Consider the following 17561-nt stretch of genomic DNA (forward strand, 5'->3'; position numbering starts at 1 on the left):
TTATTATTGGGGCTCTTAGTAACCCTTTTTCTTGCGATCTGGCAGCAGGAGTGGCTCCAATGTTCTCTGGTTTTATTCCCTCTGATCTGATGATGGACGGACGGCTGCATGGTTGCGAGCGAGTAAGCAGGGTAGCTTAGCATGCGATAGTTTTGTGGCTTCCTAAGCGAATAAATTATTTTCTCATCGTAAATGAGCTTTGAGTGCGATCTGTAGAGGTGTACTGCCCCGTTTAGATGATAAGCCATCCACGGCAAGGTGACTGAGCATGGATATTAGATCAGGCCAATTTGCTAACATAAATCAGCGTCCGATATTTGACTTGCCCGAAAGATTGCGGAGAGGCTAGAGAAAAGTTGCCCTGTGTATGTATGAATGATAATGCAGTGCTGTTTGGATCCAACAGCGAAACTTCATGTACTGTGCCTCGTGGTATTCACGTGGCAGCTCGAGTCACAAGCGTAAGCGAACAGACACATTCGGGGGGTAGGACAATGTATGAGAACTTTAGGCAACAATAGTAGAAGTGATATTCAAGGCAAGCGCAAATAAACTCAACTATAGCGGCAAAATACATGTATCGATTCATCCCACCAACCTACAGACATGACGAACAACGGCGGTTGACCAACGCCGGCCCAGTCAGCCAACCATGCCTAAATCATGGTCACAGCATCACGAAGAGATAGAACGCATGAGCTATGACAGGCCTCGAGGGACTTCGCTAGACCACACATGTGAGACCAAAAAAATAGGCCAATGTCTGTTGAAATCGGCAAAAGGATAGGTTGCTCTCGATCCGGGAATTGAACCCGGGTCCCCAGCGTATGCTGCTATTTTTTATACTAGCGATGACAAGCTGGTATACTGACCACTATACTAATCAAGATGAGATTCCTATGATTGGATGATAGAAATTGTAATTATTGACATACATACAGTGTGTGTGGAGGTTGCCCTAATGGATACTGGAGTTTTCATAGGTAGGTGGAGCCCAGTGGTGGATTTTCTCCCTTATACTTCATTTGGACCGAGACAGGAAGTGGGCGAGTTCGTGGCAAGGTTGGCATTTTTGTCGAAGTTGATTTAAGAGTTATAGATGAATCGATTGCTCTGTGTTTATTAATGGTGTTCAGTTAATTGTCGTGTTTTCTGTACATGCTATAACCTGGGTTCTAACCTTGGGTCTTTGTTTTAATTGAGCTGCAGGGCTCAGGAGGCAACTCGGACTTGACTCACCCCAACTAAGCAGCCGTATCAGAACGGATGTATTAGACTTGCAGCAAGTAAACGGCGACGAGATAATGATACCTCTTAGACCGAAAAATTGGGGACTTCGGGAGTCTTGGTACGGTCTTGGAAAGCGGGCATCATGCCGAGTGCACATGTCAGTAATACCCAGTCGGTCCATGCGTCAGTATTAAGATTAAGATGCCATAGGGATATTTCGGAGTAGAAGGAGATGTAGCGCGTGGAATGAAGCTCCGAGAGAAGAGAATGGTTTGACCTAGTGCCATCACATTGAATATTGGTCTTCGAGACAGATAATAATTTAGTCAACTTGGTTGGTTGGCCGCATCGGGTATCACTGCGTTAAGCGGTTTATGCCATGCATTATCATATGGCATGATATGGGGATCATGTTCGATGTTGTTCTTGAGTGCTTATATAGTCCTGTCAAGTGCGATATGCATTTGTTCTTGTCCTTTTCGGCCATCATATTTAAAATGAATGATGTTTAGTTCTCTCGGATGAAATGACTAACTACTCTATTTATTATCCATTTCCTTTTCCCTTATAATCTCTTGAGTATAGGAACTACGGTTCGAGCAGGTTGATATACCAAACAGCATTTGACCGGACCTGAAACCGTTTCCGTAGATCCCCAATACCAACACGCCTTCGTCGTCTTCTTTAGCACCCCATGCTACCTATACAGAGGCCGTGCGTGGTCTAGTCGTCTTGTGCCCACTTTAGGCACTCGCAGTGCTCGCATTCATAGCAGTTTATTTTGAAAATGTGAATTTATGAATCAAATTAATTAGGGTGATTAGGTATTCTGAGGTCTCTCTGAAATGTCTTGTTCGTTTTCGTTCTGAGTTGACAGGTAAATATTTGTTCGCAACCTCTCATGCATTCTTGGCAACGACCCAAAAAATGAAGAGCATCGAGTCAAGAATGCCCGAACTCGTAGCCCTTTATTTTGATAAAAACATTATCGAGTGTCGGTCTTTGCCACTTATGGTGCTGCTTTATTGTCGCATGAATAATACTACACAAAACGTTGTTGACGTGCAAAAAGAAATTGAGTAACGTACCCCACAAGCAAGTTGGCCACACAAGCAAGTTGGCCACTTTTTCTTGGCACCGTACGAATAACTTCAATAACTTAACTAAACTAAAAAATAATAATTCAAACTAACCGGAATCCTCTTCCTCGTACGTATTTTTATCATTCTCACAAGTACGAGCATTATGTCCGGGCTCTCCGCAGATCCTACAGCGCCGTCGGCGTGGTTCGGCCGGTCTCGTACGACGACGGCTTACACGTATATCATCCTGTAGCTGCTGTTCAATATCCCGTTGAGACTGTAAGTCCTGAGCGTCTCGTAAACTAAGAGATCCTCTATCTTGTAGCTGTCGATTTTTAGTCCTTCGACGACGGCTTAGCTCTTGATTGACCTTCCGAAGTGTAGTAACCTCATCCTCAAGTAAAACTAACCGATGTATAACAGCCGTCGCACCACGTGAAAATTGGTCAATAGCCGCAAGTATTGTCGCCGGGGAGCTATTCTGATGCTGTACGATTCTGTTTTTAACGTATTCAGACTGGGATTGCGGCTCGGTTGGGTTATTTGGAGTCTTTGATTCCCAGATTAAGGGGGCGCCAGACGAGCTCCCAGGAGGTGTAGGCGTATGTAGCTTAATATCCAGCTGTGAAATCACATATTCCTGGTCGTACGGAATAAGTCCTGTCCCCCTGAAACCTGCCTGGATATTTGACTTAGTTATAGTCGTACGATACGCCCTATAGAATGCCAAAAAGAAATCCTCCTTCGAGATATGGGTTATATACGCCCGTATTAGGTCTTCAATTTCTTTGCCGTAAGACCTTTTCAAAGCCCTAAAACAGCCTACATCGAGAGGCTGGAGCTTATGTGACGAATGAGCAGGCATACTAAGTGTAATAATAGTATGCTCTTTGCAATATAGCTCGAAGTCAGTCGAGTGGTGGCTCTCATGCCCGTCGAGGATAAGAAGACGATAAACACCCTTCGTACGATCCTTCGTATAGCGATCAAAGTGCTGAATCCAGTCTACGCCTCGCTCATTTGTTGTCCAACCGTTTTTGGTTACAGCGATTACCCAATCGGACGGGAATGGGCTATTCTCGTACCAGGATAAGAGGTGGTTTTGACCCGCGACAATAATATACGGCGGGATAGCCCAGCCGGACGAATTAATACCCTGGATTACTGTAGCCCATTCTCGATTGCCTTGTTGGACTGTACGAGGCCTTCCGCGTCGTTCGGCACTTGTAACTACCATCTCGGATGATTAAGCCCATCGCGAACCCTGTCTCGTCAAAGTTATAGATATCCGCCTCTTGGATACCATATTTCGCAATTGTATTTCGTACGAGCGTAAACCACGCGCGATACGCGTCAGAATCTTCGAAATAGGCTCGTTGGTAGTCGATTCTTCGATTAAAACGCGTCCGAAGGTCTGGTTGTCGTCGTACGAAGTTCGAGGCCCAGTTGACGCCGACGCGTCCAGCGCCACGGTCACGGAGCAGTCGGTTAGCCATAGCTTCAACACCATGGAGCCGGGGAGGAAATGATCGCGAATCTAGGTCAAGTATATATTGTACGACCGCTAACTCTCCTGATTCCGTAAGCTTATGACTAGATTGTCGAGTATCGCGTCGAGATAGTAGTCCGCGTTTTCGGTTAGCTAGAGTTGTACGAGGGACATTGTAGAGTTGGGCAGGGCGTCGGATGCTTAATTCGGGTTTCGATTGAAGCGCCTGACACGCTAGAATTATGTTGCTTTCTTTCCAATTCGATCCCATCTTGGTATGTGTAAAGATATTAATTAAAAGGTTGTTCGTACGGTGCCAAGAAAAAGTGGCCAACTTGCTTGTGGGGTACGTTATTCCTAATTCCACTCTGCCGGTACTACTACCAAATACTAAAAGATTGGCCAAATACTGTGTCTTAGAGTGTAATCAATGCTACAAATTTTCTGAATCATTAGTTTTGTCACCCCCCGTATTTCCTAAACTCGCCAGCCAAATATCCTCCGGTCTCTGTGCCCCCTTCCACACTTCACAGAATCCCGAGAAATCTTTGCGTGACCTTAGTACAAAGATCAATCCTTGCAACACACTCGAGTTCTCGATACTTGTCGAGTTCACAATCTTCAGGACCTTCTCTCTGCGCACTTTCGCAGAAGTCTCTACTGTTTTTCCCCCAGCCGTGCCCTTGTAGAACTCAATCAAGCATTCATTCACGCCATCGACGCTCACGATAGCCACCACAGAAATCCAGGCGGTGGAACCCGGCACAACAGTGACGTGATGGGCAATGTAAACCCGCGCTACGTCTCCAGCGAGTATCTGATGACCAAATCCCAACGCGTCAAAGCAATTATGAATCTTGTAAATATTTGTCTTAACAATTGCGTACTGACCTAGAGCCGGCGTTCTAGTCAGCATCTGCTGAAGGTACTACGCGCGTCGCTTGATATATTTCTCCTCTATGTATGCAGGCTCGCCACCAAAATTGTCTCACCACCGCGCCCCTTTTCCTCGCCGGTCAACAAACTACACATGGGTTTATCTAGATGATTACCTCCATCCCATTTGTGTTTGTCGAAGCCATACTACCATACCTACGTGGTTTTAGATATTGTATCCTTTTCTGGGCCTGGAAAGGGGATTGGTAATGTACAATACATCGATGATCCGTCCCGAACATACTCCTGTCTCCCTCTCTCTCCTTCTTTCCCCCTATCTATATTATTTCGCTGTAAGTAGGCTCTCTTGTTCTTACTATGGTATCTGACGACTGATAAATTTATACCTACCAAGGGCCATTCTGGCCTCGTGACTGTGAACCACATCCACATCTGGTTCATATGGTCAAAGTCGTCGCGCATCTTCAAAGGTAGAAAGAATTAGAAAATTGACGAACCAAGACACGAGGACCAAAGGCAACCGAGTAAACGTGGCGAGAATCCATAGACTCGTCTCAAAATATGACCACCCTAAGCCGTTTATCTCAAAAAAGGCTATCCAAGGACCGGCCGACCTAGGGTATCCGTGGTATCAGACTAGGCTACACCCAAAACGAAACAATCCACCATGAGCTCATCAATAATCAGTTCCACACCTCATGATCCACCGTTGCATCCTTGCATCACCTTCCAAACTAACTGATCTCAAAGACAACGAGCGAACTAAGCTCTCTCAGTCTCCCTCGCCCTTCCCTTCTCCACATCTCCATCGTCACTAACCGATCTAGACCTTTCCCTCCCACCATCAGAGGCGGCTGCCCTGCCGGCCACCTCGGCCATATCCTCATCATCCTCCACATCGAACGACCTGCTCAAATGCTCCGGTCCCAATAGGGTTAACACGATAACATACGCATATACGCAGCCCATGAATATACAGATCACCATCCCGTACTCAAACCGCTCCGTCTTGCCCTTGGGCGGCAGCGGGAAGCGCTCACCAATTGTAGCTTCGATGGTGGAGCTGGCGGACGAGACCAGGTTACCGAGCTGGTAACTGGTGCCGACAACGAAGGTGCGGAATGCGCCCGGGGATAGCTCCATTAGGTGGATGGGGATGACGCCCCATGCGCCCTGGACGCAGAATTGTTCGAAGAAGGCGGAGGCGACAATGTTCATGTTGGGAACGAAGGTGTAGGGATACAGAAGGGCGCCGCCGATGACGCACATGACGATAATGCTTAGTCTGCGGCCGAAGATCTGGGAGCTGAAACCGACGACGGTGCCGCCGATCATGGCGCCGAGATTGGCGACAATTTGCGTGACGGTGACTTGGTCGTGCGTGAAGTTGTACTGGTTGGAGAGCATTGTCGGGTACAGATCTTGAGATCCATGGGACATGAAGTTGAATCCGGCCATGAGAAGAACCAGGTAAGTGAGGAGAATCCAATGGCGCTTTAATGCCACCTTGCCTTCCTTCAAAAATGTCTTGCCGATGCTGCCCTGAGCCTTACGAACCTCCTGATGATGATTGTAGGTCTTGGTCTCGGGTAACATGAGACGGAAAAGGATGATTAGCACTGGCGGACAAGCTCCGAACCAAAACAGAGGTCGCCATCCGTGTGATGTTGTGTCGACGAGGGCCCTGGCAAATGCAGTCGCGAGAAGGTATCCGAAGGCGTATCCTTGTTGCAGGATGCCCGACATGAGGCCACGACTTTCGACCGGGAGATCTTCCAACGCTGTAGCGGCTGCGTTGCCGTAGAGACCACCCATGGCAATCCCAAAAAGGGCACGACAAGCCAGGAATTGGCCATAGGTTTGGCAAAATCCAGTTCCCTATACAGCATTAGCCGTGTGAAGGAGGACATATTGGCGTGGGTGAGAAGAGGCAAGGGTACGCTGCAGCCTTGGCATCGCCAAGTATCATTTTTAATGGGTAACAACGTGTGGCAGCCTTGGCTTTGAGGGATGACCTGCCAAGTCTGGCGCGGCAAAAGCTTGGTAGCACCGTAAAACTGGAGAAAGCTCTTACAAGTTCAAGAATGATGAAAAGTATATTGTTGACAATAAAGGGCCACTTTCGACCATATCGATCGGCGGCAATACCGAAGAGAACCGAGCCGACTGACCGAAACATCAGGACGAGGGTGATTCCCCAGGTAATGTCGGTGTTCGATTTGTCAAATGTCTCGGCCAATTCGGAGACTGTCAGCGACACGGTGAAGAAATCGAAGGCATCTGGGATGAGGTCAGCGAATCCACTGTGCGATGGCGTACTCTGGTGACAGCATACCCCATGTCTGTATTTATCAGGTCAGCCGTTTGTCTACATAGGTTACTTGAGGGATCGTAAGGTAATACGTACCCAAGCGAAGAATGCGATAGCAAAGAAGGCCCAGTTTTGACGATTGAGCTTTCGCAGCAAAGCAATGGGATTCGGCGCCTTGGTCATGGGCGGCTTCAACGAAGTGAATCGGGTAGCCAAGTACTTCCCAGTCGACATGCCATAATGCGGAGGATGAATGTTGTGGAATTCGGCAGCGCCAGCGTGGGCACCGTCGACGCGCTTCTCCGTGCTAGCCATATTGAATAAGACGCTGCTGGTTGGCGTATAAGGCTTCTGGAGGCTGGAAATGAAACAAGATCCTCCTAGGCCAGGGGGGAAAATAAGAAGAAGGATTACTTTGGTTCTTATGAAAATGTTCAGCAAAAGAAATCTCACGAAGGTCTTGGGTGTTTAGGTGCGGGGTCGGCTATGGGAAGGGAAGGATTGCATTGGCACTGATGACAACCCTACCCTCAAATAAAGCGGTGGGAGCGGTGATGCCGACGGCGCGACGAGCATCCAAGCCTGGTTGCTGCTGTGGAAGCCGCGGGCAAATGGGAAAGGCAAGATGCGGCGACGAGAGACAGGGACCCTGGACCATAGCCGACGCACCACCTGATTGTCACCAACCCAGTTCAGACCAGTTAAAGTGGAAGGTCAAGCCCGCTCGCAGCCATGACGATAAGCAATGGTGGTGTGCCAGGTTTCCATTCCATCACCCAGGATAAGACACATGCTATGCATCCAAGACTCTGGTCCAGCTACTTTAAAACAAAGTCGAGCTAAAACCCCAAATCGGACCGCAACTTCGGTTCTGGGTCGAGTCCGGCTCTGCACTCTAACCGCACTGACGTGTGCCCAAGTCAACATCGGACGGATTGAAGTTTGGACGGGGGTTGACGAGATTCATCGACTGGTGATTGTGAAGCCTCCCACGGCTCTACGAAAGAGCCTCTTGGTGCTCCTCGGGCGTTTCATCGCACACAGGTTGTGCATGTAACATCGAAATCTTTTGAACGACGGTGTGTGGTTTTGGGTGTCATGATTGATGACAATTACATCAGCGCGGTCACGAGTTCCAGCTATTACCGGCGCCAAGCGCTGGGGTTGGGGTTGTAACGACGATGGGGAATGGGGCTTTGGGGAAAAGGAATGGGAGCGCCCCTCCCCCGTCCCCCCGGGAAATCACACGTCACGAGTAGGATTCTCAACCTAGGGGAAAGAGCTTCCCCGCATGCGTTTCTCCGCACTGGGAAGCTCCCCAGCGCCCCCAAACAAGCAAAACTCGGCGATTTCTTCGGACTGGCTGTCGGTTCTAAACTAGAAAAGCACTACCTAAAGTTTGAACTAATGTCATGCGCCTACGGGTCTTCTATTTTCAGTTTTGTCAGTTTTATCTTGCAGTCGGGCTTTCCGTTGCATCGGGACCCTCGTATTCCCATCTGGTGCAGCTGAATGGAAGCAGCAGGGTTCTCCCCAACCATTCCGTATAGCTTCGCTGGCATGTGGGGCTTTTTTCGTTTTCGATGTCGACTGTGACTGCCTTTGGAACGAAGGGAAATTGCCGAGCAACCAATCACACTAACAAAACTTCCTCTCGAAGCTCACAGGCATACCAGCTCAAATTTGATATACAGCAGTTTCTCCGAGGTTATCTCCACTACAAGTTCCAGCTTACTACTACCGGCGTCAACGTTAAGCTAGGCACTCTAGTGCTACTTAGTTTCAGATCTGCCGGACCGGATCGCCCTTATCGTCTACCGTCTTGCGTTGTGTCTAAAGTCGATGCTAGTCATTTTTAACACTAAGTGTGACACTGCACAAACCAGTCTTCCGGCGCGGATTTTGGCATGTAGGCTGATTGAAGTCGGAGTTAACTAACTAAGAGAGCGAAAAGAAAACTTTAAGCATGGCCTACTGTTGAGTATTCTGTCATTTGATAAGTAATCAGAAATTGAGATTTATAAATGTGTAACCACAGGGAAAAAAATACCATGGACTCTATGCTTGTTATGCTATCTGTAGTAAGACCCCGAGGAAAGGTGTTCGCCCGTATTTGCTAGTACACGAGAGGCTCAGACAACTACGAAAACATACCGATCTCAAGACTTATCTGTTAGTCTTCGTTTCAGCACAGTGCTATCTCTTAGTAGGCGGTAGCGTAGGGTCACCAAAAGCACCAGAAGTGCTGTAAGTCGAGTTAGGAACGTACGGTTATAACTTGAGGGTTGCAGGGAAAATATTCGAAGCGGACGACGAGCCTTTGCCCTTGCCCTTACGTGAGCCAAAGTCTCTGTCGCTTTCTCTCGTTGTAATTAATGGATTTTGCATTAGTTCGTACTTTATGACAAATATATCTGGTCGTTGAGTGACTTGGCGATTGGTGGATGTCGTGGGTAGAAGAGCTGTAACGGTATTTATATATGGACGTCTAGGATGGCCTTCGGAAACTCGGAGTTGATTAACGCGGGGTTATTTCATAGTTGACGCGGCTCGTAAAATAAAATGGCTTGTCTTTTGGAACTGGTAAAGAGTATGTTTTTGGCTAAAATAACTGTAATGTAACTGAGGATCGACAGCGAAAATGATGCTTGTGTGCAAGTATTACCCTAATTTAGGACACGATGCAGTTTCCATCTTCAATACGACCGCTACGCTGTTGGAAAGTTTGCTGACTTACTTCTTTGTAAACAGTAATTTGGGTGCGAGTGGATGAGACGAGACGAGATCACACGAGTTGAGCGTTTGACGAATGAGCCCGCCAGGCTCCAAAGCTCTTTGGGTAGACAGAGGTGTACACTCGAGAATGTGGTGAGAAAGTACATGGATCAAAATAATAACGAAGTAGCAAGTGGTTGTTCAAACAATAGAATCTGCCCGCCCTGTCGGCATAATTCCATTCTTGCTGTAAACAATTGCCCAGCAATGACAGCCGGTCCAATATCTCGTTTCATGCAGAGAGAAATATCTGCTTTGCATCCATATCAATAATTTAAACGCCTACAATAATCATCAATCTTCTCACAATATCACTCACATCTCATCTCACCTTATTTCACACAATGGCATCTTCCCTCCTCAGTCTTCCTCAATCTTAAATCACTCATGACCACATCCTCCCCGCCCCAATGAGTCTCCTTCTTCACAGACCCCAGAAACCGCCCCCTCATCACTTCATCCAGCATAACCGCCTCAAAGTGCAGCATCTTCCTCATAAAACACACCCAGACCACCGTCTCATTTAATTCCAAGGCACTATTGCGGACTTGCAAGTGGCCCATGGAAGCGCAACACTCCTTATCCTTAATTATAGTCTTAACCTTAGGCTTTACAGCCCCGAAAAAGAGAAGGACATACTTCCGGCAAAGCGAAAGTACAGAGGGTTTTTTTTTTGGGGGGGGGGGGGGGGGATAATCTCAATCGGGGCTCCGGTGAGGAAGTCTCGGCCGACGGTGAAGTTGGCGAAGTTGAATACAGAGACGGTTGAGGAAACGGCGGGCTCCCAGGAGGTTATATGGAGGGTGTTTGTCGCTTCTGAATAGGAGACGAGCTAGCAAGATGCGACGATCTCCAGAGACTCTCATGCTGCCCGAAAATGCCTAACCATGCTTGGTATCCGCAACGTACATTACCGTCATATCCGCCTTGGCCGACCACCAAGGATGCCGCGCTCGCCAGGGCTCAGGGTTATGCACTGCCATCCTCACACACTGGTGGAGAGCAGCAGATCAAGCCGAAAAGCCGTGATACAACCCCTCGACTAGCCCGTCAGCCCCTGCAAGCACCGGCTACCTCTGTGTGTTCCCCAACGGCGTACGAAGGAGACTCGACAGAGCCTGGCTCTTATCCTTGGATATTTCCCGCTTCCACCCTTTATAGAAGAAGGAACTTTGTGCAGTACAACACATACGTAAGCTAGTGCGAGATCGACTGATTCGCCCCTCCTGCATCTGCCTGGCAATCTAGGTGTTGGATTGTGGGCAAATGGTCTTGTATTCAAAGTGTCATGGTCTCTGGAGAGTCCTGAACGAAGTGAACGGTCTCACGGGGCTAGGCCCGTTCACCGCATGTATATTGGTACTGCACGAGCTGGCTGATGTTCCATTCTTCGTGCTACAACAATAAACTACTGGTACCCCCATACACGACCCTGACAAACGGCGGCCATAAGGGCCTTATATAGACAGGAATGACTGATGCCTGTTTCACAGGCAGGACTTGTGTCGTTCGATGGGTGGTGGTCATATTGGCCCATAAAGTACGGTGCGTGGCCATATGTCCTTCCAAGACTGGTAGTCTTGGTGTAGTAGCCTTGACAGTCCAACACTAGGATGTCCACCCATTATAACATTATCTACATTTCCAAGCGGGGCCGATTGTGTATCCATGAGATAGCCAGTCGCAAACTTACAGTGTCTACGTGTAGGCGCTAAATTTTTATAAGGATATCTTCTTCTCCTCTCAAGAAAAGGGTATATTATGAGAAATATGTGGTTATATATCCCGATCCATCCGGTAACCCCACCCCAGCTTATGAAGCCACATCAATTTTTTTCTTTATTAATTTTCAGTCATCTTCGGCGCTGAAAGATGACATACCTCAAGTTTTTGGCCTTGCATCGCATTTGGTCGAGGCGTGACGTATTCGGCAATTATTTTGTTCTTTCACAATCCGATCCACCTGATGATACATAAGTGTGGGTTCTGATTTCAACTCATGTATTCTTCCATTATTTACGGCTCAAGGTATAGTGACTTGCAAAATCGGCTTCCTGTTTCAAGCGAAAACGGTTCAAAGCACAAACCCTCCTGGCCATTTACAGAACTTACATCGTGCGCGTTGCTGTCACATATATCCCATCAAGTTTCAACCTGAAAGGCACGAGCGCCCCTTCCTAGTAGGGGCGCGGCCCGGCCAAACAGCAGTAACGTTGCAGAGATAGACGGATATATTATTCAATCTACTACACACATAGGCAGTTACGATACTCCAATGGTCCGTCCCCTGCCTTGTGTAGTACATACAGCTGTTCCTGAACTGATCGTATGACGACGTCTACATAGTCGTGGTCGATATCTTACGCTAACATTAGCCTGCTTTTCCATACCATGCAGTGGAATAATTAAAGTGTTGAGGAGGCTTCTACATTGCTGTAATAGTAGGAGCATTTACAGTCATTATATACTACTCAAGATAATCTTAGATAACTGTTAATAGAACACTTGGGGATGAACATCAGCTCCACCAGACCATCCCTGTGTCAGGTAATGAAATGTAATTGCACTCTGCATAGGTGCCTCAGGTAGTTGAAGGCTCGTCCAATGATAATAGTTATGGTTGGATATGACGTGATATGTCTTGGCGTGATTTACCCCGCTTCTCTTCATCCTTAATAGAAAATATCTCGATAGTTTTACATTATTCCGTAGTTAACTTGTAAGATCAAAATATCTGGGCTCTCGACAGAACATATCTTTGAAAATTTACACAATTTTGCGGTTAACTTGTAGGATCAAAAAAACTGAGGCCTCGATAACATGGCACTAAACCAGGTCGGAGGCTATATGGTATGTTCTCTAATTTAATAGGATATATAATACCTAAGCTGACAAGAGTATCCTAGAATGTATAATATACGTAACTCCAATGAAATAGCTCTTTAACTAAATCTAGTAATCAGGAAGTTAGTTATCCGATGCTCGTTAAGTGGTTTATACTAATATACTCCTGTCTGATGGGAATAGGATGTAAGTAACTGCCTGGACGTCGCGAGCTGTGGGATATGGACTGACGCCCGCCTGTCTGATGGGAATAGCACGTAAGTAACTGCCTGGACGTCGCGAGCTGTGGGATATGGACTGACGCCCGCCTGTCTGATGGGAATAGGTCGTAAGTAACTGCCTGGACGTCGCGAGCTGTGGGATATGAGATATGGACTGACGCCCGCCTGTCTGATGGGAATAGTTCGTAAGTAACTGCCTGGACGTCGCGAGCTGTGGGATATGAGATATGGACTGACGACCGCCTGTCTGATGGGAATAGGTCGTAAGTAACTGCCTGGACGTCGCGAGCTGTGGGATATGGACTGACGCCCGCCTGTCTCATGGGAATAGCGCGTAAGTAACTGCCTGGACGTCGCGAGCTGTGGGATATGAGATATGGACTGACGCCCGCCTGTCTGATGGGAATAGCGCGTAAGTAACTGCCTGGACGTCGCGAGCTGTGGGATATGGACTGACGCCCGCCTGTCTGATGGGAATAGCACGTAAGTAACTGCCTGGACGTCGCGAGCTGTGAGATATGGACTGACGCCCGCCTGTCTGATGGGAATAGTTCGTAAGTAACTGCCTGGACGTCGCGAGCTGTGGGATATGGACTGACGCCCGCCTGTCTGATGGGAATAGTTCGTAAGTAACTGCCTGGACGTCGCGAGCTGTGGGATATGAGATATGGACTGACGCCCGCCTGTCTGATGGGAATAGGGCGTAAGTAACTGCCTGGACGTCGCGAGCTGTGAGATATGGACTGACGCCCGCCTGTCTGATGGGAATAGGATGTAAGTAACTGCCTGGACGTCGCGAGCTGTGGGATATGGACTGACGACCGCCTGTCTCATGGGAATAGCGCGTAAGTAACTGCCTGGACGTCGCGAGCTGTGGGATATGAGATATGGACTGACGCCCGCCTGTCTGACGGGAATAGCGCGTAAGTAACTGCCTGGACGTCGCGAGCTGTGAGATATGGACTGACGCCCGCCTGTCTGATGGGAATAGCGCGTAAGTAACTGCCTGGACGTCGCGAGCTGTGAGATATGGACTGACGCCCGCCTGTCTGATGGGAATAGCGCGTAAGTAACTGCCTGGACGTCGCGAGCTGTGAGATATGGACTGACGCCCGCCTGTCTGATGGGAATAGCGCGTAAGTAACTGCCTGGACGTCGCGAGCTGTGGGGTATGGACTGACGCCCGCCTGTCTAATAGGAGGTGGACAATTTATGGGTTTATTATTTTGATGATAAATTCTGTCGCCGGTCTTTGGAGCAAAGTCATTCTCCGACGATTAGGCCATGCGGTGATTGCAGTCCAATTCTAATCTCTAGTGGACTGGTCAAACTTTCGAACCTAGGCGATAACACATATGCCTGTCCTTTCTGCGCTTTTATACTCGAACAAGTTAGAAATATTAGCGAATCCCACGCGTCGGACACGTTCGTTAAGAACACAGATTCGTTAATAGAATTACATATTACTGGAGCGTCAGGGACTATACCTGTCTTCCGATTATATCCTGGTAGAGCCTTCTCCCCTGCCTTTTATATATTCACTTGAACTTACTGGCTAATTTAGGTTCCGCGTCAGGCTCGGAAAGACCTCGAACCCCCCCCACCCGTATCCTAAATACCTCCTCCGTTCAACCACTACACAATTGGCTTGTCCAATGCGATCAGAACCATCAATGTAGGAAGCCCGAGATTATGAATCAGCACGCCGAATACGTACCGACCCGCCTTCTCAACGTTACTGCATATAGTAACCCGGATGACCTACGTCTTGACAATTTTACCGCACGATCTGCGAACGAAATACCACAATACGTTGCTTTGTCTCATTGCTGGGGTCAATCGAATCCCAATTTGCATCTGCCCTATCTCACAAAGAAAGATAACCTTGAAACTCGTCAAAAGGGATTCAAATTAAGCGAACTTCCAAAGACCTTCCAAGACGCTATTACGGTCACACGCCAGCTTGGTGTACGATACCTTTGGATTGACTCATTATGTATTATCCAAGGTCCAGATGGCGACTGGACAGAACAGTCCCAACTAATGGAAAAGGTTTTCGCCTCAGCATACTGCACGATAGCTGCAACATCGGCCAAAAACTCTGACGCTGGGTTTTCAATTAAATCTGTGGATAACCAAAGCATATTTATTCAACAAGGATCAGGACAGCACATCTGCGTCTCGACAAATATAGCAGACTTTGAGACGGAAGTTAATAAGGCTAATCTGAACAAACGGGCCTGGGTTATGCAAGAGAGACTCCTTTCATCACGAACAATCCACTTTTGTGAAAATCAAGTATATGGGGAATGTGGGGAAGGGATCTATGCGGGACACAACCTCTTCTTAAAATGGTAAGAAGCATAATATACCGATAAAGTGTAACCACGTTAACTATTCTACAGCGACCGATTCACTACGAATTACTACAGGCTTGACCCGAAGTTTCCCGATCGACTTAATAGCTCGGGTTTCGCTGACACCTTAAGATTTCTTCAGTCCTTGTTAGAGGATTACACGCAGCGTGGTATTTCCAAACCAACCGATAGAGCTATTGCTATTTCGGGGTTACTAAATCGTATCGGACGCGCGTTGCGATGCTCAATACATTATGGCATTATTGAGTGGTACCTTCACAGAACCCTTCTTTGGAAACGATCGTCGGGGCCGAAAACAACGAGGATTGGTTACAAGGCCTTCATGCCGTCATGGTCTTGGATGGCTTATGAAGGGGCTATTGAATTTGTGCCCGATAAATTTGGTGGTCTGGATCTGGATCCGGATCTTACGCTCAACGAGGGAGATGTGACCGCCACTATTTGGGAGTTCACAGACAATGGTATGAAGATAGAGAAAGATAGGGATGATGTGCGATACCAGCTTGTAGATTTGCAGGGGATGAAGAAAGGATGGATAAGTTTTGACGAGACTGACCTTCCAAAGGTACAGTACATGGTTGTCGTTGCGAAGCGTCGGTGGGTCCAAATGGATAACTGTCTGTATTTTGTTTTGTTTGTCAGGCCTTTGGAAAATCAGGATGGATATGAACGACTCGGGATGGGGATGCTTCAAAAAGACTGTGGTTTAAGGATGAAGGCGAAAGGCCGCGTACTCTGATAGTTTCAGTTTGTTTGTTTTGCACTGCTGTCATCTTCATACAATACTGTCATTATCACTATGCTATAGGTGCCATCGCTGCCTGGACAGTACATACGTTTAAGGTCCAATCCGTAATAACTGCATATAACAGCAACTCGCATAGTGTAGGCACCGTAAATGGCTTAAAGGATCTGTGTTTTGAAACTCAATATTACTTGAAATGAAAAGCCGATTATGCAAATCATTGTAATCAAGAAGGAGAGCCTAGACTATCTTGTTTACTATCTCTCACACCCTAAGATGGACGAGGAGGGAATGCCAGTTTAGGAAGTCTGACAGGATGAACTGGCGGTCGTTAAACTGGCAGATAAATTTCCAATTAGATGGCCATTTGAAAAGGAGATACCGATGCGACCTTACCTGGTTACTGAATATATTTCCGTAAAGTATCCCAAAGTATGGTCTACCCCGGCAAAGTATATAGATTATTTTTGATCACAATATCCAAGATTGGCTGAAGAGCTAATGCCTGCTTGCAGACCAATGAATCTACTTTTATCCCGGATACAAAATTTGTCCTCGCGAGAGACAGAGCCGAGAGGCTGACGGCGACGAGAGAGGGGTGGAACCAGTGGAAGGACATTATGGAATAGGTGCTGCTTACAGAGGGGGTTCATCATACGGTACCGCATATGGCATTCACGGCCTTGCGACGTGGACCACGGCCCAAGAAGCCTTGTTTGATTTCGGATGGATGTCACACCCGACATGATAAGAACTTCATACTTTGATGGCAGCACCGCAAGACTTCACCGAGGCGCGATGGAGATACATAATCCTCCGATTTTGGCAAACCGTCTTTTTCAACTCTGGAACCATCCACTTCGTCTTACGTCCCGCCAACCAGAAAAACCTTGCACCGGGTGGACATATCACCATTACTCTGCGAGAAAAGCCGGTAGGAGGTGGATGCTGGACGCCTGGCGAAGGAGAAAGACGCGCGACTTGAGCAAGCGGGTAGGAAGCGTTTTTGTGGGCACCGATCTGAGACTGGACGGTCGATCAGTGAGTCCGGCCCGTGATAGTGGGATGCTGGTTCGTATTCTGGGCAGCTGAGCTTACATCACCGTGGGACGAACACAGCTATGATGACCACTGTATGCTAAGGCAGGGCCAGAGAGACTGTACCCTTGGGCTGTCGCGAAGGGGATCGTTCGATTATTGTTGCTTCGGCATGAATGCAGCATGTCCTTCGACATTGACTTTCGTTTGCGCTTGTATGTTCATGTTGTTGATGTTCGCTTCAAGCTGGCAGCGAGTCTCATGGTGATGTCAGCTCAGCTGCCCAGAATACGAACCAGCTATTTAACTGGCAATGTTTTGAGTTGAAGTGCTCCAATCGACGAGTCTCTTTTTGAATTTGATTCTGAGGATTTGCAACTGGAGTTTGGAAGGGCCAATTTCCATGTTTGACGAGGGAGATTGGGTGTAGTTGTGGATGAGTCCTGTAGTCGAATCGATGTTATAAGTTGGTCGGTGTTGTGATTGACCAGAAGACCACTCATCGAGGGAAGGACCAAATACAAAATGCATATGTTATTATTATTATTATT

General features: G+C 47.6%; 3 protein-coding genes and 1 non-coding gene across 4 annotated transcripts; 1 reads left to right on the forward strand and 3 right to left on the reverse strand.

Annotated features, from left to right (window-relative positions):
• Positions 1 to 791: 791 nt before the first annotated feature.
• Positions 792 to 889, reverse strand: BCR38DRAFT_t294. Its single transcript has one exon. It is a non-coding gene; the product is annotated as a tRNA-Asp (tRNA).
• Positions 890 to 4234: 3345 nt separating this feature from the next.
• Positions 4235 to 5098, reverse strand: BCR38DRAFT_412764 (uncharacterized protein; the record flags this gene model as incomplete). The annotated part of the gene is made up of 4 exons (XM_040858739.1): positions 4235 to 4692; positions 4794 to 4825; positions 4982 to 5015; positions 5089 to 5098. 4 exons carry the CDS (start codon positions 5096 to 5098, stop codon positions 4235 to 4237), a joined length of 534 nt encoding a protein of 177 aa, XP_040712345.1.
• Positions 5099 to 5460: 362 nt separating this feature from the next.
• Positions 5461 to 7324, reverse strand: BCR38DRAFT_351377 (major facilitator superfamily domain-containing protein; the record flags this gene model as incomplete). Its single annotated transcript, XM_040856636.1, has 3 exons — positions 5461 to 6576; positions 6773 to 6978; positions 7102 to 7324. The coding sequence occupies 3 exons, from the start codon at positions 7322 to 7324 to the stop codon at positions 5461 to 5463; spliced, it is 1545 nt and encodes a 514-aa protein (XP_040712346.1).
• Positions 7325 to 12498: 5174 nt separating this feature from the next.
• BCR38DRAFT_527051 (heterokaryon incompatibility protein-domain-containing protein) lies at positions 12499 to 16144 on the forward strand. Its single transcript, XM_040865377.1, has 4 exons — positions 12499 to 12634; positions 14048 to 14357; positions 14414 to 15203; positions 15255 to 16144. The coding sequence occupies exons 1-4, from the start codon at positions 12605 to 12607 to the stop codon at positions 15964 to 15966; spliced, it is 1842 nt and encodes a 613-aa protein (XP_040712347.1). The 5' UTR covers positions 12499 to 12604; the 3' UTR covers positions 15967 to 16144.
• Positions 16145 to 17561: the final 1417 nt, after the last annotated feature.

The sequence above is a fragment of the Pseudomassariella vexata genome (assembly GCF_002105095.1).
Source record: "Pseudomassariella vexata strain CBS 129021 chromosome Unknown BCR38scaffold_13, whole genome shotgun sequence".
In the NCBI taxonomy this organism is placed as follows: domain Eukaryota; kingdom Fungi; phylum Ascomycota; class Sordariomycetes; order Amphisphaeriales; family Pseudomassariaceae; genus Pseudomassariella; species Pseudomassariella vexata.